Raw genomic sequence first — 24396 nt, 5'->3', positions numbered from 1 at the left:
CAGCTATATTGCAAAACAGCCGAGGTTAGAGTCCATCACTGAAGATGACCTGGAAGGATACGTGGGCCTGAAAAATCTGTGAGTGCTCAAATGACCACCATTCTGTCCCATGATTTTATTTTTGTTTTTGTTGTAATTTATGCTCATTGGGTACTAATACTTGTGTAATTTGTTTCTATAGAACGGTGGTGGAATCAGGACTAAGAATGGTGGCTCATCAGGCCTTTCTGAAAAACCCCAATCTGCAGTATATGTGAGTAAAAGCGAATTTGGTTGTTTTCTCGATTATAACAAATAGAACTCTTCTCTAGCTTCCGTTTTCTTTTCTTTTCTCCCAATCAAGACCTTAAAACATTTTTTTTTGGAAAAGATTAGCATAACTGTGATAATGACCTATGAGCATCTGCTCTTATTTCGTTATAATTTAGGGAACATACTAGAAGGGCATTAGAAGCAGCCTGTTTTTTCTCCTTCTTGAACTTCTGGGTCATTTCCATGTTGTACCGAGCTGAAGCCAATTGGCAGAGTCTCATGTGAAAGCTGTTTTCCAATAGAGACTCCTTGATTCTTTTCCCCTAGAATCTTTATGCATTCTTTGGAAGAAATCAGACTTCTTGCTTTGGGGGAGAAATAGATCTGGAGCATTTCCTAACACTAATGGTCATTCCTCTGCACTGGGCTTTTCACGACTATCTTCATTTTCCTGGAACCACCTGTAGCAAGTGCATTGATAAAAGGGGAGGAGAGAATCAATCAGCAGGCAAGGAAAAGGCTTAGAGGCTCATTAATAAGATGGAGTGCTTTGGTCAAGTGATGTTGATGTGTAGCTGATGTAGTGAAATAGAAATATTATAGAAAATGGAATCTGTTAGCAGGGTGTTTACTGCCTGTTCCTGTTAGATGATGGCCTAGAGTTGAGTCAATAAGTGATGGCTTTCCCCGAGAAGTTTCCTTGGTGATGCAGGGATTCTCCCCCTATAACCAGACTAAAAAGGTCTTTTCCCTTTAGAAAACATATTCTTGCCACATCCTGGGTTTTCACAGTATTAGCAGGAGGGTATTTATACAGGGTTGCTCATAACGATACCTCTTGACTCCTTCATTTCCAATTTTCCCTGTTCTGCCTATGTAAAATTATTTTTGGAAGGTGAATGAATAGAAGCTAAATTAAATTTGTGCCATGCAGATTTTATTGGTGTAAGGGTAGTGATGTCAAACTAAAATAGAAATAGGTGCCACTAAACCACATGGAAAGATCCTTTAGGGTCACATATTGACGACAAAAACCACATATTAATGTTATCTATGTTTTATTGTGTTAGAATTTATTTTGTCAAATATTTCCCAATTACATTTTAATCTAGTTTGGGTCCAGTCTGGAGTATTTTGGGCCACCTTTTCACAACTCTAGAGTAGAGAACTACCAAGTGAGGAAACTCCTTCTACTATTATAGACAACCAAATGTTTTGTAATTTATAACTTTAGAGAGTTACCTGGGGCTCTGAGAGATTAAGGTACTTGCTTAGGGTCACATAGCTAACATGAATCTTGAACCTGGGTCTTCCTGCTTCAGAGTCCAGCTCTAAGTTATACTTTTAGGGAGTGAGGCTTAGCTGAGTCACTTGCAGAATAATCTCTTTCAGCCTACATTGACCAAACATTTTATGGACATTTGTTTATTGTGTAGCAACATGGATTTTATAAAGCAAAATATCACAACTTCATTCATATTTTGTAGGAGTCAGAGAAAATGATGCTTCCTTGAAAAATGAAGTTTATATCATTAATATATAAAATAGAAAGTAAACAGTAAGATAAGACCAAGGAACTTTATTAACACATTTCCTCTGAATACTTTTTGGCAGCTGCTCTGCCATCAGTTTGCCTGTACACATCTGATGCCTGCGTAGGCCTTGATAACATAAACAACAGATTAGCTGGATAGAAGGAAAAGTCAGAATGCTCTAATACAATCATTTAAGTGTAATTAATGGCCTCAGTAGTTGGTTTGTGGCATTTTCATTACAACTGACCTTAGACCCAAATTACTCAACAGGGCCATTTAACTAGCTGTTTTGCCATACACATCACTTTTTTTCTAGCATAGTGATTCATAAACGGAGATCTATAGCTAACAGTAGTGGGCTTATTCATTCTGCTGACCAGGCAATATACTTAGTATCACAGGAGCTGCAAGGGACCTTGGAAGTTATTGCGCTTAACTGCCTCATTTTACAGGTGAGGAAATGAGGCCTACGGAAGTTACAGTACTTGCTCTGGGACACATTAAGTATATGAAGCAGGATTCAAATTCAGATCTTCCTGACTCCTAAACCCATTTCTCTGTTATGTTCCTTTGTTTAAACTTTATGCTTACTAGTCCCGCACAGTATTTTTTTCCCTTAGCAATATATAGCAGAATGATTCGTGCAGTAAAAATGTATTAAGTGGTTGTCTTTATGTGGCTTAAATGGATCTAAAGAACCCAAATTCAAAGAGTTTGAAGTTTAAAGTAGAAAATTTAGATAAGACAGACATGTATCAAGTTTTTTAAAGTGCCAATATGTGGAGAATTGAATATTTTTTAAATTGCCATGATTATTACTGTTATTCTTCTTAAAGATTTGATCTTCCTATCTCACTCAGGCTACAAGTGCAGTGGCCACTCATAGACCAGATGCTAACATTGATCAGTGTGGAAGCTTTAACCTGATCTGTTTTTCTGACCTGAACCAATTTGCTTCTTCTCAGGCAGTCTGGTGGCCTTTTGTTCCCAGAGGATCACTATACTTATGGTTTGGTGATGATGCCTCATCAACTTTAGTCTTACTGCATCTTATAATTCCTGACCTCAAGCTACCCATTAGCCTCAGCCTCCCCCAGTAACAGGAATTACAGGCGTGCACCAACATGCCCAGTTAGGGGATTGCATATACCACAGATTCACAGAATAAACTATAGACATTCCACTGATAATAGTAATTATTTTCAATGAAATGAGGGAGCAGGTAGCAAGATTGTAAAAAGAAGAAAAAAAAATGGTGGCAAGCATCACATATATAAATGATGCAAAATGCTTTTCATTAGTGAAAGCAACATTAAAAATGAAGTCTATGTTTGGGAGAAGAGGAAGATCCATTTGAATCACGATTGCACAGATTTCAGTAGCTACATTTAACTTAGATGGGAGAGAAAAAACAAATGTGTTTAGGGGCAACTAGGTGGTGCAGTGGATAAAGGACCAGCTCTGGATTCAGGAGGACCTAAGTTCAAATCCAGCCTCAGACACTTGACACTTACTAGCTCTGTGACCCCGGGCAAGTCACTTAACCCTCATGCCCCCCCCCCAAAAAAAAAAAAACAAAACCCAAACAAGCAAATGGTTTGGCTTCCTCAGAATAGTAAGGACCACTGAGGTCATTTCTCTATTTGTCTGTATTTTTCCAATGCTTAAGTACAGCGCTATGAACATAGTAGGAGCTTAATAAATGTTTGCTTAATTGAATTGGAGCCTTCATGCCACAAATTGTATTATTGCCACTGGTAACTTTTTAAGATGCTGTACGCAGACTGGCACAGTGAGGAAAAAATATGTGATTAAGAAACTTGTACAGAAACTATTAGTGGGATGGTCTCTTCTGCTTAACAGTACTAGTCAGAGGATTTCATTACCAACTTGAAAATCAATTAATCAATCAAATATTAAGCACTTACTATGTGCCAGGAACTGTACTAATGGCTGGGAATACAAAAAGAACTAAAAAAAACCCAGGCTTGCTCTCAAGGAGCTTACCATCTAATGGGAGATACAACATGCAAATAAATATATACAACGTAAATTATATAAAGGTTAACTAGGAAATCATTAACAGAGAGGAGGGAGCAGCTAGATGGATCAGTGGATAAAGCACTGGCCTTGGATTCAGGAGAACCTGAGTTCAAATCCAGCCGCAGACACTTGACACTTACTAGCTGTGTGACCCAGGGCAAGTCACTTAACCCTCATTGCCCTGCCAAAACAAACAAAGAGAGAGAGAGAGAGAGAGAGAGAGAGAGAGAGAGAGAGAGAGAGAGAGAGAGAGAGAGAGAGAGAGAGAGAGAGAGAGAGAGAGAGAAGGAGCTAGAATTAAGAGGGATTGGGAAAGGCTTCCTCTAAAAGATATTTTAGCTGAGACTTAAAGGAAAGCAGGGAAGCCAGTAGGTGGAGTTGAGGAGAGAGATAGAGGATTGTAGGCATGGGGACAGCCAGAGAAAATGCCCAGAGCTAAAAACATGCACATAAGACATTTCATTTCAAATTATGTCTTGGAGGAATACAAATTGGATTCTTTTCTCCCTCTGTTCCTCCTCCTCTTCTTTTCTGCTCTCCTGTTTGGCTTATCACAGTAATTGACCAGGGCATTTGTAGTCATGCTTGCTTTCAGGATGGGAACACTACATGTAGATAACTTGATACACTCTTCTGGTCACTGGAACCCCTGTCAGAACCCAAAAGCTCAGGATAACTTTAGGGGCTATGAATAAAGTAAGGGATCTTATTTTATAGAGAGACCTTTCAGAAGGTGTTAATTAACTCCTTAGTGTGGCTATATAATCAAACAGAGGTTTGTTGGTTTCTCTCTCTGTCTCTGTGTTTCTCTCTCTGTCTCTTTCTCTCCCTCCATCCCTCCCTTTGCATCTCTCTCTTTCGGTCTCTCTGCCCCCTTTTGCTTTTGGCTATAATAAGTATAGTTCATAAAAGTCATATCATATTTTGGCCCCTAATATTAATCTTCACTGTGCTTTTGGCAGCTCTACAGAATGTGCTGTTCCTATTGCCCGGTGGCTTCTGAGCAGATAGAGAACTTCAGGGAGAAAAAAACAGCCTTTCTCTCTTTTCTCTTACTTTTTAACCATTTTTCCCCCTGGGGAGGGTTTGTTTTTGGCAAAGGAAAAACAGTTTTTGATGAAAATGAAAATCTTTCTGTCCTACAGATCAAGAAAAAAAATAAACTTTTCAAGTTCATTTGTTCAAAGGAAAGCTATTCCTAATTCATTTTTTTTTAAAGAAAGAAAAGTTTTGTCGGTCTATTTTACAATTAATTCTTTTCATGTGAGTGAATATTTTGCAAACAATTTGGAGGGAAAAGATGAAAATGCATCAGAAAGGACATACACTAGTGTGCTTAGTGGTGGTTTGACTAGTACAATTATAGAATTAAGTGAAAAATGGACATACCGTCAAATTTTACCTGTGCATAAACTTAGCAAGAGGTCAGCATTTGGACTTTTTATACATTCTTGTCTAATGAAATATTTAAACTGCCATTTTCTTTATGCTTTATTTGTAGAAGTGGCCTGGATATTCATAGACATAAGCCACCTATTAGCATCTATGTTTTATTACTTTGTAGGAAATTCATTATTCAGACCACCATCATCTAGAGAACAGTCTAATTTTATCCATAAAATACTAAGCCAATATCAATGCCAATGATGAAATTTAGAGTGGTGAAAGATTACAGCTCAGATCTGTTCATAACTGGTAGAGATTGTTTTATGAGGCATAGGACCCAGAGTTAGGAAGTTACTTGTCCCTAGAAGCAATCAGGCAGAGGCTGGAATCCCACTTGTGGTAGATACTGTTGCCTTATAATAGGATGCACGGAGAAGTTGTACTGAGCTGGACAAGTCCTTTAAGGTCTCTTTCCAATCTAAGGGTCTTTCAAGGGTCATCATTTCCATAATTTAGCAAGTGTTGAGCAGGAAACAAGTGCTAAGAAGCCATGTGTTTTACCCAAGTGTAGGGAGGCAATATGGATGGTTGGATCGGATGTGTGGCTAGAGAGAGTTGGCCTCACAAGCCTTGGCTTCAGGTCCTGACTCTGATTCATACTGGCTAGGTGTCTGGGCAAGTCAGTGTCCCAGACAATTTTCTAAGACGAAAAGGTGTAAATATTTATAGTGTAAATATTTGTCTGGGGCTTGCTTGAACCTGCTCAAACTGGTTCAGAAATCAATTGTTAGAGTATTGGTGTGAGCATTCACACCTTGGAAATCAGCAAATGCTACAAAATAGGGAATGATTTATTGTCTTTCTGATTGTCTAGACTTAAGAAAGTGATGAAGAGAGTGTTAATAATGCCTATTAATTCAGAGAGCTGGTTGTTAAATATTTACCAGAACACTACTGGCATTCTTCTACAATGGTTGAAGGAATATCTATATAGAGAGTTCTTTGTACTGATGATGAACAAGTCTGATGCCATCAAAAGAAAACTGGGGCTCTGAGGTATTTTAATATAATATGACTATTGATTTTTATAAACCTTATTTGCTTATTTTTAGTTGAAACTGATATACATGCCCAGAGTCCTAAAACATAAATCAAAACTTCAAATGGACATAGCAGATCAGTGGTCATGGCTAGTGTTTCAAAGTTCATCCCTCTGGGTCCTATGCCCTAATCTTAGGAAACACTAATGGAATAAAATGACTTTTGAAAGGAATTCCCCATGACTTCAGTTACTTAGTACGTATCACAAAACCCTACCTAATTTTTCATTTGGTAATGGATGAATACTATTAGGGTCCATTGTCAGAAGAGTTGAGGAACAAACCAGGAGCCAAAGACTCATATATTAATAAACTATTAGAGATGATCTTGGCTAGGCCTTCTTAACTTTTTTTGGGGGGGGGTGTATGTGTATATCATGGTCCTCATTTATAAAATGAGGGAATTGGATCAGATGACCTCTGAGGCTCCTTCCAATTCTCAATCTAAGATGCTCTGATCCCTTTTTTTTCCTTTGAGGCATGTGCCAAATTTAAGTAGGAACTTGAAAAAATTCTATGTACAGAAGTACTATTTAAGTATTAAATATAAGTGTTGTTCCTAATTGTTAATATATTTAAATCAAGTCGAGAAAGAACACTTTCTTTGGATTCTTCTCTTATTCCCTGAGGATTGTAGCAGATATTTATTAGAGCATCTAAATGATTTCTTTGTCTACATAGGGGTATAAAAGACTTTTGGTATAAAAGAAAAGGCAAGAGTAACAGGGAATGTCAACTTTTCCAAACTAGTGAAAGAAGATAAAACGGGGGGGGGGGGGGAGAGACTTTATATATGCTCTTTGCAAATGAAATAAAGGTAAGAGACCAGGAATCCATTTCAAACAATTAAATAAAGTAGTCTGAAATATCACTAGTTTGACACTTTTAACCCTGAAATGCATTTACATTTTAAATTTACATTAAATTGTTTTGATTTCTTTCAGCAATTTCACCAAGAACAAATTGACAAGTTTGTCTAGGAAGCATTTTCGTCATCTCTTCTTGACTGAGCTGTAAGTAATAACATTGTTTTGGAGAGGATTTTTTTTTGGACAGGGCAATGAGGGTTAAGTGACTTTCCCAGGGTCACACAGCTAGTAATTGTCAAGTATCTGAGGCTGGATTTGAACTCAGGTCCTCCTGAATCCAGGGCCAGTGCTTTATCTACTGTGCCACCTAGCTGCCCCTTGGAGGGGATTATTAAAAGGGAAGGCTGCTTACATTTTTTTGGGGGGGGGGGCAAGTGGCTTCATATAATTCTTGAACTGCAAGGCAACTAAGAAATCATTGAGAATTTAACATGAATACACTGAGGGCTTAAGAGGCTTAAGTGTACTGTTAAGCAAACCATTGAATAGTTCACTGACCAATCTGCTTAGATTTTAGGGGAGATCTTTAAAGAGTTAGGATTTCAGGTTCTTTAAGACCTGCTTCCTGCATGTATTATTTCCCTACACTTCCCCCTACCAATTATTCCTAGGGGCTCCTAAAGAATTGGTTAATGACAATTTCACCTATGTGGGTCTTGGTACATACAAGTGTATAATACCATGAGACCTGCCTGAGGATCCCTACTCAGTATTGAGCATTTACAGTGGACCTTGAAATGATGCTGATATCTTTTTCAGAGCTTGAAGCTCTGGGCATATTTGTCCAAAGAACTCTCACTCTAGAGTATCTGGATATCCAGCTGGTTATTCCTCATGTTTTGAGGGTGTGTGTGTGTGTGTCTTATTGTTGGGTGGGAACACTTATTACTGCTGTCCTAGGGTTGGGATGTTATATGTTGTGATTACTATGGGAGTTGAATCTCTTCACAGGCTCTGTTGGTTTACATTTGCTTTCTTTTTTTTCTTTTAAATAGGATTTTTGTTTTTGTTTGCGGGGGTTAAGTGACTTACCCAGGGTCACACAGCCAGCAAGTGTAAAGTGTCCGAGGCCAGATCTGAACTCAGGCACCCCTGAATCCAGGGCCTGTGCTCCATCCACTGCTCCACCTAGCTACCCCCGGTTTACATTTGATTTCAAGGACCAGAAAGATATGTGACCTGGTTCCACAAATAAATAATGCCACCTATAAATTGAATGCCAAGGACACAAGTTTGCTTGGAGGCAAATCTGTCTCCAGATTCATGTCTGAGATGACAATACTCTGAGATCCTTGCTTCATCTATGAAGAGAGGTTTGGGATTGGGGAAGGGGAGGTGCACAGCTCCTTGCAAATTACTTGATGGATCCGTGATTCTATGATTTCGCTGGAGCAGATACTCCCTTCCCCTCTGCCCCCCACCATGATGCAGATTGCACAACCCCATCCACTGCTGTTTTGGTCCAACTGAATAAACTAGAGGCCTTTCTGTCTCTTTTAGTATGTTAGGGGGCACATATTCATGTGGCACTTGGGGTCATACCCTTTTCCCCATTCTTACTATATGAATGAATGAAAAAACAAATAATTAAGCATTCACTAAGTGCTAGCCATTATGCTAAGTGCTGGGTAAGCAAAGATTACAAAACAGACAGTCCTTGCCCTCAAGAAGGGGAGGACAAAGTATATGGGAAGAACCAAGGAATGGAATTTAGTTCTGTGGAAATGGGGTTGGGTCTCAGGTTCATTATGGAGAGTGCTGATCTCTACAGGAAGGAGCAGGATACCTGGACAGAGATAGACAGATGTCCTTGATGCATGGCTGTATAGAATAAAGCTGAAGCATGGGCTGCTGTCCAGAATCAGCCAGGAGATAGATGAAACTAAATGGGCTAATTTGAATACACAGTCACCAAACAACTTGAATTAATAGATTAACTTCCCCAGGAACATGGACTCAGGAAGACCTTGGGTATGGAGGTCTAAGTCTTAAGTCTAGCACAGAGGGCTCTGGTCCAGGTAGGAAGGAACAGGATGGCACGGCAGACAGATGGTCAGATGACCTGAACGTCTGGATGGTTAGATCAGCTGGGAAGTTGAAGTAGGGTCTGCTGTCCAAGACCAGACAATAGATATTATGGAGTAAGTGGGCTAGTTTGCTGGCAGGTAGTGAGTGACTTGTCAACTGATTCACCTTCCTTTCCTGTCATGCACATCTTCAATATTTTTTATGTCACTTCTAGTCTGAAGGTTACTGATAGTGACAAAACACATTCTACTTCTGCCCATTGTGTTTTTTCATTGAGCTTTGGGTTGTTCATAATTGCTGTTCTTCTGAGATCACGTTGTTCAAAAATAGTCCTTGAAAAACATTCCTATGTCAATCTTCTTTTCCTTATTCTGAAAATTATTTGTTTTTTTTGACATGTAAGAAAAAAACCTGAAAACTCCATAATGAGTTATCAATTCAAACAATTTTTTTCCATGTAGGAATTGGTGACTGTGTACTTAAGAGCATCTAATCTTTTGTCTAGGCTATAACATATGATGAATCTAGTCAAAGGAAAAAAAAAAGAAAAAATCTGTAATATTTGGGGCTTTTTAAAAAGAATACCTGGGAGGGCAGCGAGGTGGTGCAGTGGATAAAGCACAGGGCCCTGGATTCAGAAAGACCTGAGTTCAAATCTGACCTCAGACACTTGAAACTTACTAGCTGTGTGACCCCGGGCAAGTCACTTAACCCTCATTGCCTGGCAGAAAAAAAACCCAAAAACAAACAAATTAAAAAACACACAAACACACATACAATGCCTAGGGGGCAACTAGGTGGTACAGTGGATAAAGCACTGGCCCTGGATTCAAGAGGACCTGAGTTTAAGTCTGACCTCAGATACTTGAAGCTGTGTACCCTGGGAAAATCACTTAACCCTCATTGCCCTACAAAAGTAAAAAAATAAAATAAAAAGAATACCTAATAATAGTCTCAGACTATTGATAATTCTATGCTGGAGTTGAGGGAGACTGGATCATTTTCTTATTTTTGTCATTGAATAACTGGATGGTTTTTCTATGTAAAATGATTCTTCTGTAAAATGATGGTAAAACATGGAAACATGGTATTGACTGATGAGATAAAGTTTGAACGATTCTCAGTCCTTTGAAAGAGACAGGAGGTTTGTACAAGGAATCATTATCATTTGTGGTGTACCCAACAATCAAAGGATCATAGATTTATTGAGTTGGAAGAAACCTTAGAGGACATCTAATCCAGCCTTCTCATTTTACAGATGAAGAAACTGAGACCCAGTGGGGTGAACTGACTTGCCCAATGTCATACAGATAATAAGAAAACTGGCTTGCTTAGAGTATAGGGCTTTCAAGCTTGTAAAACCTTTCACATGCAGTCTCTTATTATTTATTTACAACAACCTTATCAGGCTTTTGCAGTTGAAGAAATTGATTGGGAGAACTTAAATAATTTGCTCAGGGTTACAGAGCTAGTAAAAGGCTAAGGTAGGAGTTGAACCTAGGTTTTTCTCACTCCATAGTTAGCTAGCACTGCTGCCCTGCTGCCCCTCCCCTTCTTGGTGTAGATAAGCTTCTCTTTTGAAGGCTTTGGGGAGGGAGGTGGGGGGGGGTATCCCCAAAGGTCAAATAATTATTTCCCTGTGTTTAGCTGCTTAAAACATTATGTGATCAGTTGTGTTGAGTGTATAACCTTTCAGGCCACAATGGTGTTTTATTTACTCCTTTTACGTTGCTATTGGGGGAAAAGGGAAATAGCCAAGGAAAAAAAAAGAACAACACAAAACCACAAGAAAAATCTTTAACTGCTTATTTACAATCCTCAGTGGTCTATTTAAAATGAATCCCATTTATGGTAATGTGACTTTAAATGAGGCCATTTTAAACAGTTACTTTGGAGCTGTCTGATATTAACCACAGGGCTACAGATTTGGGTGGAGAATAGGGCTTGACCTAGGACTCTTCATTCACAACAGTGGGTAATAAGAAGCTCAGGGCTCCCCAGAGGCATCTTCAAAGTCTTGCTTTGTTTTTTCCCTTTCAAGAAAGTGTGGTACTGGGGCAGCTAGATGGTGCAATGGATAGAGCACCGGCCCTGGAGTCAGGAGTACCTGAGTTCAAATCCGGCCTCAGACACTTAACACTTACTAGCTGTGTGACCCTGGGCAAGTCACTTAACCCCAATTGCCTCACCAAAAAAACAAAAAAAAACCCAAGAAAGTGTGGTCCTGGTGGTGATATTTCATTTACATTTGCTAAATTGTCTCCCAGTCTCTCCAACATTTAGAAAACTAAGGGCCCAGGTTCCTGGTATGAAGATTAATTCAATTCTATTTAACTGGTATTGATGGAATACCTTCCAGGGGCTGTGCATGGCCCTTAGGCTCTAAAGATGCAGAGATTCAACTGTAGCCACTGTAGAAGCCCCCCATAACTTCTACAAGTTTTAATTCACCTACTTGGCAAAGCAATGCAGAGGATTCCTTTGCATTATGCTTATGATTAAAATTCTGGAGAAACAAAGGAAAAATTGTAAACACAATCAAAGGGGGGATAGGATAAACTAGGATGATGAGTTAAACAAGAATGATTAGTGCCCATGGAGTTGGGGCAGAAATGTGTAGCGAAAAAACAATTTCCCCATCCTCCCAAATTATTCTGTTATCAAACTGCCCTTGGAGCAGTAATTCCCCCCACCAATTTTTTCCATGTTAAAATGCAATTCTTTAATTTAAAAATATTTTATGTAGGGGCAGCTAGGTGGCGAAGTGGATAGAGCACCAGCCCTGGAGTCAGGAGTACCTGAGTTCAAATGTGACCTCAGACACTTAACACTTACTAGCTGTATGACCCTGGGCAAGTCACTTAACCCCAAATGCCTCACCAAAAAAAAAAAAATTTCTGTAACTATAGTCATCTCAATCTCACCAAAAAAATATTTTTTTTTCTGTAACTATAGTCACCTCAATCTCCATAGACCACTTGGTTGAGATCTATACAAGTATGATGTAAACTATACAGCAGTCATTTGTACAACAGAACAAATTGAAATGCCATTTTCATCTTATCATCAGGGTTAACCCCATCCTTCCTTGAGCCTTTGGCACTACCACAGTTGGAAGTCAGTAGAGTTTACAAACATGATCATTTGGGTAGTATTCACCCTATGAAGATACCTCAAAATTTTCACCAAGCCCCTTACCCTTCATTTATCCCTTCAGTTTTTTCTGTTCTTAAGAACCTCCCACGATTCTGTCTGTTCACTTTATCTCCAATTGATCCCCTTTATCCTTTATATCTTTTGTTATATCCTTGCCAACCCTTACTCCTTCCTTCTGAGAATATCCTCTGAGTTAGATTGTTATTATGACTCCCCAGACACAGTCATCTTTGTTTCTCTTCCTTACTGGTGACACCTTCTACACCATTATGACTCTTGCCATACTGAAGAAACTAACTGGTGGCACCTGGATAGAGTGCTGGATCTAGAGGCAACTAGACCTGAGTTCGAATCCAGCCTTAGATACTTATTATCTGTGTGATCCTAAGCAAATCACTTAACCTCCTTGCTCTAATATGATGATAATAATAATGGCTACCTTGCAGGGTTGTGGTGAGAATCAAATGAAGTAATATTTGTGAAAGCACTTAGCATATTGCTTGGCACATTGGAAGAGATGTATAAAGGCTTACTCCCTTCCTTTTCTTTTTGGGTATACCTTTGGAAGGGGCTCTCTGGAACTTGTTTTTTTTTTTTTTTTAGAAAATGTTGCCTTTACAAAGGAAACATAACTATACAGTCCTCCATCAACTGGCCTTGCTCTCTCCCCCCAAAAGTATATTCTATAACTCTCCATTAGAACCTCTCTGACCTGGATTTGGTGAATCCTGGCTCTACTGCTTATCACTTTTAGTAAATTACTCAACTTCTTTGTACCTCGCTTTCCCAAGGTGTAAAATGAGAGGGTTGGACTGGATAACTTTCAAAATTCCTTCCTGCTTTAAATTGATGATTCAATGATCTTGTTCATTATGTCAGGTTGTGCTTTCTTCCTCGGATTCCTTCTCATTCCTTTGCATCCGTCTTCCCATTTCTTTAAAAGATCTATCTCAAGATTCATCTGCCTCAAGAAAACCTCCTTTATTAATTGTAACACACACTGAATGGTCCCCTTTTTTATGGTTTATAGCAGAGCTTCTTAAACCTTTTCCACTCGCGACCCCTTTTCACCAGAGAAATGTTTGCACTACTGCAGATATATAGATATATAAAATAGCTGTACCAAACTTTTACTCTTGCCAAATTTTCACAACCCCCATATTCAGTTAGGTGACTCCATATGGGGTCATCATCCACAGTTTAAGAAGCTTTGGTCTATAGCATTTTATATATATAGTCATTGTTTGTGATAAGAGAGAATTTGGAGATCATTTTGACCTCTTATTTTATAGATGAGGAAAACTGAAACACAGAGAACTGACTTTCCCACAGTCACACAGACCAGGTAGTGACTGGGCTAGGAGTAGAACCTTGGTTTCCTTCCTTCTGTATAGATTATAACATCTGATCCATAACTCGGTTTCTATATTCTCTATTTTTCTCATACATTGATTTGCTTCCCAATATAATCAAATCAATTAACCAATCAACCAACATTTATTAATTACTTATCACATGTCAGGTGTTGTGCTTAGTATCAGGGACACAAAGGGAAGCATAAACAGTACCTGCCTTCAAAAGGATTACATTCTAATAGGACATGTAATTTTGTAAAGTAATTTAGAACAGACAGCATACATAGTTTAACATTATTTTTACAGTAGGTAATTAATAAATATGTATTAATTGAATGAATAAACTTTAGTGATTGCCTTTCATTTTTCCACACTACATTTTTCTCTAACTTCCTTAAATTAGGAGACTGGGACTAAGTTTTTTTTTTTTTTAAACAGGCTAATTGGGTGATGTGAACTTAGACTAAAATACTATATAAATATTATATAGTATGTGAACTGTATTACATTCCAAATTTAGCAATATTCAGCAGACACATGTGATCATAAACACAACAGAAATGATTGTTAGTGAGTCTTAATTTTCAGTTTTTAACTTCTGGTTTCACCTGAGGATTTTTTCAATGTTGTTTGCTATCTTGTTAGCAGGTAGAAGTGGGATAGATATTTTCACAATACGTTATATATTAATTTCCAACAAGGTGGAATGCTTAACTCATACTGAAGTTTGATAATTATTGGCTGGAGTAATTTGTATTTTTAAAATTTTCCTGAACGTTTAGACTTAGCTCTCTCTATGTTATCCAGATTTCTTTCACTCCGTGTAGATGATACATTGATTTGTAAAAAATTACTGACAAGGGAAAAACCATTACAACTTAATAAAGCTCATGATGTTTTGTGAATGCTGGTGCACTTAAAACAAAACTTGATATCATTTCCTTTTTCTTCATTTAGTACCCTAGCAGGCAATCCATTGAAGTGTTCTTGTGACATCCTCTGGATCAAGACATTCCAAGAGACTAAATCCAATTCAGAGACTCAGGATTTATATTGCACAAATGAGAACAACCAGAAGACTGCTCTGAAAGACCTGAAGATACCCAACTGCGGTAATTAAACTTTCTGTTCATTTTTTGTTAAAGTTGCCTTTCATTTGGGCTTAGCTGCCTTGGGGATAAGAAGGAAAGAAAAAATTACTGCAATTAAGAAATGTATAGAGTGTGATATTGATGTCTTTAGGAAATTAAGCATTGCTGGTGCCTTATAGAGAAACTGGCTGGCATCAACATAGCCAGGCACTTAATATGGACAAAAACAATATTGAGGTTGGTGTAAGGTCATGCTGAGGGAACATTGGGTGATAGAAAGAATAGCATGGGCAAAAGCAATTCAATCCAGCCTGAGCGCTCAAATTTGAGAGTTGTGCTTGATGACTCGTGTCTAACTGATAGGATACTGGGCCTACATAAATCACCTCTTGAAAGTGCCAGGTTGTTTTTTCTCCCACTTATTTGCTCTTAAATTTCCTATTCAAGGCATTCAGCTTTGATTTAAATGATCAGAAAGGAATGCCTTCCTCCTGTCTCTCTTCCTCCACATCCCAATAGTTTTGGACCTTTAAAGAAGGTCCAGTTAAAGCAATACATGTGGAACCTGGACACACAAGGCACGCATACCCACATATGTGTGATTTTATTCTAGCATTATTGAAGAACAAATATTTATTGAGTATTATAGTATGTTAAATTGAAATCAGACTCTCCTATCTTCAAAAATCTCTAGGGAAGGAGAAGTATCTCAGGGGAGGATTCCATTAAATAAATTTAAAATCTTAGAGTATTTCAGGGACATAGCTTAAAAATAATTCAACAATTTAGTGTAATAGGTTATATTTTTACATGCAAAGATTTTACATTCTAAGGGGACTTGTATATTTATAAATTCCTGTGGAGTGTTCAAGGTAGAGCATATGTGAGACAGTGTACTAAATGCCTTGGAGAATAGAAAGGAATTTAAGAACCTTGCTATAAGGAGGCTTACAAAATAAGTTGGGGAAATAAATAACATTTAATTCTTTGTTTTTATCAATTTGTAGTACAGGAATTTTTAATCATTTTTTGGTGTGTGTCATGGATCCCTTTGTCTATCTGGTGAACCTCTCTCAAAATAGCTTTTAAATAATTGAAAGAAATGCCAAATTTCAACTAGAGGTTAGAGAAAACAAATATGTAAATTTTCCTCCCATATAAGTTCCAGACTATCTGAAGTCTATGCACAGGCTACAAACTCCTATTCTAGAATCTGGAGGGAAGTTTTATTTTAACATAAAACTAGCACTGTATATTTATGTCCAGGGTTAGTTACTCTGTGAGGCTGTAATAAAAACCAAAGGAGGGGATGGTTTCTCTCTAAAGGGACTTAGAGAACAGAAGTCTGGGAGTTTCCTGTAGACTTTTCTGCCAGAGGTTGAAGACAGAGGGTTGACACATATTAACATTCAGGGGCACCTCCTCCTAATGGGAAGAGTGGGCATTGTTTATCCTGGCAATTCGCCTCAGCTTTCCTTACTTTTTAACAGCTTATTTTCTGACTCATTCCATGGTAGTTGCTCTCTAACACATACTACAGAGGGAAGTTGCCTAAAAGGTTGACAGGTTCAGCATTGTGTCAGCTGGCTTTTTAGTCAGCTGCTCAAATTCCTACCAGTTTTGTGGCCACTTTTGCTATGCACACCTCTGAGTGGAGAAGAAAGAGGGAATTTGAACTCTCTTCTCAATTTCCCAAGATGTCACATGATGTGGTGATGGGCTTACATTTTTGTATCAAGTTACAGTTAAGAAAAAACTTGACAAACATGGTCTTCATAGTTGATCCTCACAATGACATTCTAAGGTTGGCAAAGAAAAGTAGTATTACCCCTCTTGGGCAGATGAAGAAATGGGTTCATACTCAAATCTACACTGTTTGTCCCCCAAACTCCCATACCACGATGCCTATTTTGCCCCAGGTTCAGACTATTTGTTTTAGCCTTGAAGCTTGTGAAAATGTATGTGTACTTTTCCTTAATGTTTATTATTCAGAGGCCATTTTGTTAGAGAGAAGGGAATTGTTAAATTCCCCCAACAAATCTTTCTTTGCTATTTTCAAAAACCTCCAGGGAAGGAGAATGAGCTCAGGGGAGGATTCCAGTGAATGCATTTAAAATCCTAGAATATCTTGGGATAATACTAAAAAAAAAATGAATAATTTAGGGCAGGGGTTCTCGAAATATGATCTGGGGACACGTGAAACTCCTTGAGTGGATTTCAGGGGGTCTGTGAGATTAAAACTATTTTCATAATATTATGAAGACATTTTAATTTCAAATAATGGAAAATAACAATAGATATAACTCACAAACAAAAGCTCTTTGGTGTCCTCAATGATTTTTAAGAATGGAAAGTGATCTTAAGATTGAAAAAGTTTGAGAAGTGCTTATTTCGGTTCTATTTAATCAACTAGCGAAAAATGACACATACCACACAGATATTCTCCATGTGGAAATGAAATGCTCTACCCCTTGAACACACATTTGACACTTCAGACCTGCTATCAGTAGGAATAAGCATCATGAGTTATCAGTGAGAATGTGCTACTTCTTGATAGAGAGGTAGAATGATAGAGTGATGGACTTGGAGTGAGGAAGACCTAGGTTCAAATTCTACCTCTGACACTTACTAACCACATGACCCCGGGGCATGTCATGGAGCCTCAGTTTCCTCACCTGTGAAATAGGAGCTGTTTACCTACTGTAGTACCTACTTTGGTAGGTTTTTGTGAGGTTTATGTGAGACAAAATGTATAAAGTGTTTTTCAGGCTTTAAAGCACTGTTGAAATGTGAGCTGTTATTATTAGCAGCCACATTTATACAGAAGTAATGCCAGTGTTCACAATTGTCAGAGGGAAACTCTATAAAACTTAATGTACTGTGTGATTTGGCAGGCTCTTTTGTCTGCCTAGTGTCTGGGTGTTCTAGGTCTTATTTTGTGTTTCTATTCTTCATTTAGCTTTATCGGTTCCAGCTTTGGTACTATAAAAAGAGACTATACAAATTGGCCAGTGGTTTCTTGTAGTGTGCGGATTTAAATTCTATTTACTAAACCTTTATGCTGAAGAAATCAGACATTAACATGCAGGAAATTTCCAATTAGATTACAGAGGTGGATCCCAGAGCAGTTCTATCTGCCTTGGCATTTTGCACATTGTAAACCCTTAAAGCTGCACCAAGGGCCTGTTTCACAACATGTAGCCCAGATTCTGAGAGTCTGTATTTCTTTCTGCATTGTAGTAAAAGCCTTTCTTCTAAAGTTTACTCTAAAGTCTTTCATCAGGGCAAAGTCAAACATTTTGCTGTCTGTGTATTTGTCTTTACAATTAGTTTTTTGCAAGTATATTTCAAATTTTCCAATTTAAAGTTATTTTAAAAATTATTTTCATTTTTCAATGAACAAAAATCAGTTTTCGCTCTTACCTCCTCCCTGGGGAAAAAAAGAAAAAACCCTAAACTCTTATAACAAATATGTGTAGTCAAGCAAAACAAATTCTCTCATTGGCTAAAAAAACATAGTTTTCATTCTGCACCTGAAGTACATCACTGCTCTGTCAGGAGGTGGATTACATCTTTCGTCATCAATAATCTGGAATCATGGGTGGTCATTTTATTGATCAGAGTTCTTATGGCTTTCAAAGTGGTTTGTTTTTATTGTGTTCTTATTATTGTATAAATTATTCTACTGCTTCTACTGACTTCACTCTGCATCAGTTCATAAAAGTCTTCCAAAGCTTCTCTGAAAATATACTCTTTATTTTTTCTCATGGCACAATAGTATGCCATTGCATTTATCTACCATAATGTGTTCAGCCATTACCTAAATGATAGTACCCCTTTAATTTTTAGTTCTTTACTACTACAAAAAGAGATGCTATAAATATTTTTGTATGTATAGGTCCTTTTCTACTTCCTTTAATCTCTTTAGTGTCTAGAATTAGTAACAGTATTGCTGAGTGAAAGGGCATGCACAATTTAGTAACCATTTAGTACATAGCTACAAATTACTTTCCAGAACAGCTATACAAATTCACAGATCTATCAACAGTGCATTAATGTGCCTTTTTTTTCTCATAGCTGCTCCCACATTTATCATTCTCTTTTTTGTTTGTGTGAACTTTGCCAAAATGATAGGATTAAGGAGGGAATTTAAAGTTACTTAAAGTAGCATTTTTCTAATTATTATTGAGTTTGAGCATATTTTTTTATGGCTGTTGAAAACTTGGATTTCTTCTTCTGAAAACTTCTGGTTCATGTCCTTTTATCTTTTATCAGTTAGGGAATGAATCTCATTTTTATAGATTTGAATAGTTTCTTTATATATCTTAGAAATGAAACCTTTATCAGTGAAACTTGAAGCAAATTTCTTTTTCCTGTTACTTGTTTCCCTTCTAATTTCTTCTGCTTGGGTTTTGTTTATACAAAATCTTTTTAATGTTGTATAATCAAAATTGTTCATTTATATTTTGTAAGCCTCACTATCCCTTGGTTGATCATGAACTCTTCTCCTAGCCATAGATCTGAAAGATAATTTCTTACTTGTTCCTCTGATAGGGTGTTTGATCCATGGCAAGCCATTTAAATTTTCAGTGCTCTAGTCTATTTTCTATGACCATAAGTTACCGGAAGGTGCTGGTTTACATTTCTATGTGGAATTTCCTCACTGGGAAGTTCACAATATCAGTGAAAGCATAGGTCCTTACCTCTATGCCCATAAAAGGAAATATGAAAATGATAATATGTAACATTTATGTAGCACTTACTATGTTCCAGACACTGTGATAAGTACTTTACAATTATTATCTCATTTGATCCTCCTAACCCTGGAAAGGTAGGTGTTGCTATTATCTCCACATTACAGATGAAGAAAGTGAGGGAAACTGAGGTTAAGTGACATGCCCAGGGTCACTTGGTAAGTGTCTGAGGATGGATTTGAATTCTAATCTTTCTGCCTCCAGACCCAGTGATCTATTCACTGGGGCAACTAGCTGCCCAAGAAAGGTAGTTTGGTGAGCAAAGGCATTGGCATTTGAGGGGATCAGAAAAGAATTCACATAGAAGATGGCACTTGAGCTGTCTTGAAGGAAGCCAGGGATTCTGAATCAAACATTCATATTCTTTCCTCTGAATTATTTAGGAATTTATCATTTCCCCTTATGCACTAACTAGCTTTCTCTATTTGTCATCATTGAATTTTGCTGGTCTATTACAAGTCTCTTCTTTTACTTTTTTAAATGCCCTTTACAACCTGAGGGGAGATTTAAGCAGTGCCATTCCCATTAGTAGCAGTCAAAAACACCTCGAATACTTTAAAATAGCCGTCTCCCACAGAGAACTGCTGTAAATTTATCCCTGCAGAGAAACATGTTGTGGTGTGTTTCCCAACAAGGCACTTGTGAACCTTTAAAAAAACTTTATTAATCATAAAACAACAAAACATATTACTATAAAATATCAATGCCAGATGAAACAATGGGCAGCCATGAACACTGGTTTCAAGGATTTTCATTGAATGAAACAGGTTTCTTTTTCTTTCCCTTAAAGAGTGAAAAAAATTTTTTCTATTACTAAGGCTACAATGAAGGGATAAACTAACAAACAGGTAAACAAATAATTAGGTGGTGCTGGGACTGGAGTTAAGAAGACCTGAGTTCAAATCTGTCCTCAGACACTTACTAGTCAAATGACCCTGGGAGAGTCATTTAACCTTTGTCTGCCTCAGTTTGCAATTGTAAAATGGGGATCATATTCTCCCAGGGTTGCTGTAAGGATTAAATGAAGTAATATTTATAAAGTACTTAGGCCCAATACCTTACACGTAACAGGCACTCAATAAATGCTTGTCTCCCTCTCCTTCCTTCCTTCCTTCCTTCCTTCCTTCCTTCCTTCCTTCCTTCCTTCCTTCCTTCCTTCCTTCCTTCCTTCCTTCCTTCCCTCCCTCCCTCCCTCTTTTCCTCCTTCTCTCCGTCCTTCACCATGGACTTCCGCCTAGAGGAAGGCTTCATTGGGCAACACAATGTACAAGATGATGCTATCTGAAGTGAGGTTTACAAATATATTTAAGAAGGCCATTAATCTCCACATGGAATAACTATTCTGGCATCAAAACAACCTTTATCACAAATACATTTTATACCCAGTTAAATTATACCCTATATTATAATAGCCCCACAGTAACTATAAGGATGTAATTCAGTGGGTGGGTACAGCTTCAACAGTTTTTTAAACAACAAACAGCCTCTTGAGAAAAGTCAGCTATAAATTCAATTTAGCCTCGTTATTTATATCACATTCCTTTATGGTGTTTAGGGATTGAGCCTCTGTAGGCCATATACACACATGCTTCCATTAATGATAACAGAAGTTTATTCACAGGTACAATAAGCAAGAGACAGGTTCCCTTGGGTTACATGTATTTTTCAAACTTAATTTTAAAGTCTAACTTTTACCATAAACTGTGGTTGACAGTTGATTCCCTCCTCCTTCCCCATTTTCTCTCTCTGTGTCTCTCTGTTTCTGTATCTGTCTCTTTGTATGTCTCTCTTTGTCTCTGACTCTCTCTCTCTCTCTCTCTCTCTCTCTCTATTTCTCTCTGCCTCTCTCTGTCTCTGCCTCTCTGTCTTTCTGTGTCTCTCTCTGTGTCTGTCTCTCTCTTAATATCTCTCTCCCTGTCCCCATTCTCCCTACTTTCTACCCATCTCTACTCCTCCCTCCCTCAGTCCTGTTCTTTCTGGCTTTTTTATCTTCCCCTCATCTCTTTCTCGATCTGATTTTCATCACTGTAAGGAACTCCATGTGTGGAAGCTCACCCCACTAATGTAGATCATCAGTGTCATAGGTTCATAAGGCTTAGAGCTGGAAGGAACCTTCAATTCACCCTTCAACTCATCTGTAACTTATGGTCTTAGAGATTTGCCTGTTTTAAGTGACTTGCTTAGAGTAACACAGCCATTAAGTATTAGGAAAGAGACTTGAACTCAGATCATCCTGATAATTGTTGTGACTCTATATTTGCGGTCTCAGAACCCCTTTATACTCTTTTTTTTTTTTGGTGGAGCAATGAGGGTTAAGTGACTTGTCCAGGGTCACACAGCTAGTGTCAAGTGTCTGAGGCTGGATTTGAACTCAGGTCCTTCTGAATCCAGGGCTGGTGCTTTATCCACTGTACCACTCAGCTTCCCCCTACCCCTTTATACTCTTCAAACATGTCCAGGACCCCTACCAAAGAGTTTTTGTCTATATAGGTTATATTATCAATATTTACTGTATTCAAAATTAAATCATTAGTAATATTGTGAAAAGAGTTTGGACCTTGCAAGCTCTCTGAAAGGGTCTTGGGGACCTCAGATGTCTTTAGAACATGCTTTGAGAACTACTACCCTATACCATGTTGCCTCATACTTTCTCTTAAGCACATTCATAAAAAGATGTCATTGTTTTGTCTGGTACCAAGGAAATGGAGCTATGGCACTTCTACTGTGTTTGTATTTATAGTAGACTAATGAGAAACATTATTTTGATGAATCCTTTGCATGGAAATCTCATCGGTATAAATAATGTTGTTTTCTTAGACTCTTGGGCTGAGGATCACTAATGGTTGATACTCAAAGATCATGGCTATAGCAGGCAAAAAAAAAAATAAGACTCCAATTCCACCAAACACCCCCTCCCCCTGGCAGAGACTTTTACAGATCATTGCCAATGTGAGACAGAAGTCACAGTCCACACATTTAAAAAGCAAACAGTTCAAGGGCATAGACATTACTGCTGTATTTTGCTTTTGATGACCACATACCAAATAAAGTACTTTTTTATAAAATCAGCACACTCATGTTCTAAATTTTCCAGTTCAGAAGTTACTTGGCTTTTTTTTTCTGTCATCAAACTAGTCACATAAGCTAAGATGACTCTATATAAAGCTAGCACACAGAATCAGAAAGGCACTTTGCTTTTTTTTTTTTAACTTAGTCCAGGAAACACTTAGCCAATCCTTTCTGTAGCCAAGTACTCAGCAGCTAATTCTAAATAGATCAAGCACATTCTGGCTTAATTCCTGGCAGTGGGAAAGTCTATAGTGATAGAGTTCTCTCCTGCAGGTAAATAAACTGGAAGAGATACCAAGAAGTCAGAAGAGTGGTGAAGGGGGTTATGGATTTTTAATGCTATTTTTAATGAGAAGGAAGCAAAAGATCCAAATGTTTATTTGTTTAAGTTCTTTACATCAGCTCCAACATTAGGGAGTCAGGAGATGGGACGTATTATAGATAGCATTGTATAAATTATTTAAGAAATTAAAAAGCAAAGGCATTATCCAAGATATACAAAACTTCTCTTGGTAATTTTCCCCACATGGAATGGGGAGCCAACACAAAGAGAACAATGCCCATTACTGTTCCAACAAGATGAAAAATAAACATAGTTTGGACTTGGTATTAAATAGAAATAGACATTGAACCTGTGATTTCATTGCTGTAGGGATCTATCTAATGAGGAAACCCCTTTTTCTAACACAAGTTGGCACCTTCTTTGAGATGTATGGTCAGAGGTGCCTAGAGTACTGAGTGATCAAATGTTTGCCCAGGGTCCCACAGCCAGTGTAGGTCAGAGGAGTCACTTGAACCTAGGTCTTCCTGGTTTCAAGACCTGATCTCTATCTACCATGCCATGCTGCCTCATTTGATATTAAATACCAGAGGGGGGAATTAATGTGCTACATTAATTACTAAAATTGTATGGACTGTTGGGTTCTCAGATTTCCTATTGGCTAAAAAATTACAAATTTTAGAAAATTAGAAATCTCTTAAATAATTGAAAGAAAGGCATGGGGGGGGCAGAATGATGTATAATCCAAAATTTTAAAAATTGTCCAAAATAATTAATGATAATTATAGTATTTTATAATACAATAATTTATAAATTGCCTTTGTAAAATGTTTCCATACCTGTGTTTAAATACAATTCTGTAATTTGACTTGGCAATTCATTTCAAACAAAATAATAACAAAATGTTCTGAGAAACTGAGAGGAATAGATGTTTGGTCTCCCCATTCTTGAGTCTACTTAATTAACCACCTCCCCCCATCTCTGCAAGTATCACCCCACCTCTTATATTCCATTTTAGGAATTGCTTTCTTCTTAGGTTGATATAGAGAATGAGAATAAACAGAAGTACTCTCCGCATATTTAAAAAAATACATTTTAATTGATACCTTTTGTTTTCTCATTGCCTAAATTTTGCTCTGTATCTTCCCTCCCCCCTCTCAGAGGACTAGCCCTTATACCAAAGAATTTTTTTTAAAGAAATAATAAAAAGAGGAAGAAAAAGGAAAATAATCAGCACAACCAATGAATATATTGGGAAAAAAAGTGTGACAATATATGCAATGTTCCAACTGTGTGGACCTCCCCTCTCCCTAACCCCTTCATTTAAATGGGAACTTTTTCCCTCTACCTTTTTTTAGCAGATGAATTCGCAGTGGGTGTTCTAAGTAGGCACCAATCATTAACCCACAATGTTCAGTAGAAAGGAGGAAAGGGCATGAACATATGTGAGTATATACATAATAAATACAGAATGAGGC

General features: G+C 37.7%; 1 protein-coding gene across 4 annotated transcripts in view; it reads left to right on the top strand.

Moving 5' to 3' along the window:
• Nucleotides 1–24396, top strand: part of NTRK2 (neurotrophic receptor tyrosine kinase 2) — a 435747-nt gene that overhangs the window by 50688 nt on the left and 360663 nt on the right. For all 4 annotated transcript variants that reach the window (XM_043987820.1, XM_043987811.1, XM_043987825.1 and 1 more), the window contains exons 2-5: nucleotides 4–78; nucleotides 182–253; nucleotides 7261–7329; nucleotides 14682–14836. In XM_043987820.1, coding sequence (XP_043843755.1) covers nucleotides 4–78; nucleotides 182–253; nucleotides 7261–7329; nucleotides 14682–14836 — 371 coding nt within the window. The remainder of the gene's footprint in view (nucleotides 1–3; nucleotides 79–181; nucleotides 254–7260; nucleotides 7330–14681; nucleotides 14837–24396) is intronic.

The sequence above is a fragment of the Dromiciops gliroides genome, chromosome 1 (genome assembly GCF_019393635.1).
Source record: "Dromiciops gliroides isolate mDroGli1 chromosome 1, mDroGli1.pri, whole genome shotgun sequence".
NCBI classification, from domain to species: Eukaryota; Metazoa; Chordata; class Mammalia; order Microbiotheria; family Microbiotheriidae; genus Dromiciops; species Dromiciops gliroides.
Note: the sequence above shows the minus strand (reverse complement) of the source record. Positions and strands in the feature narration are given on the sequence as shown.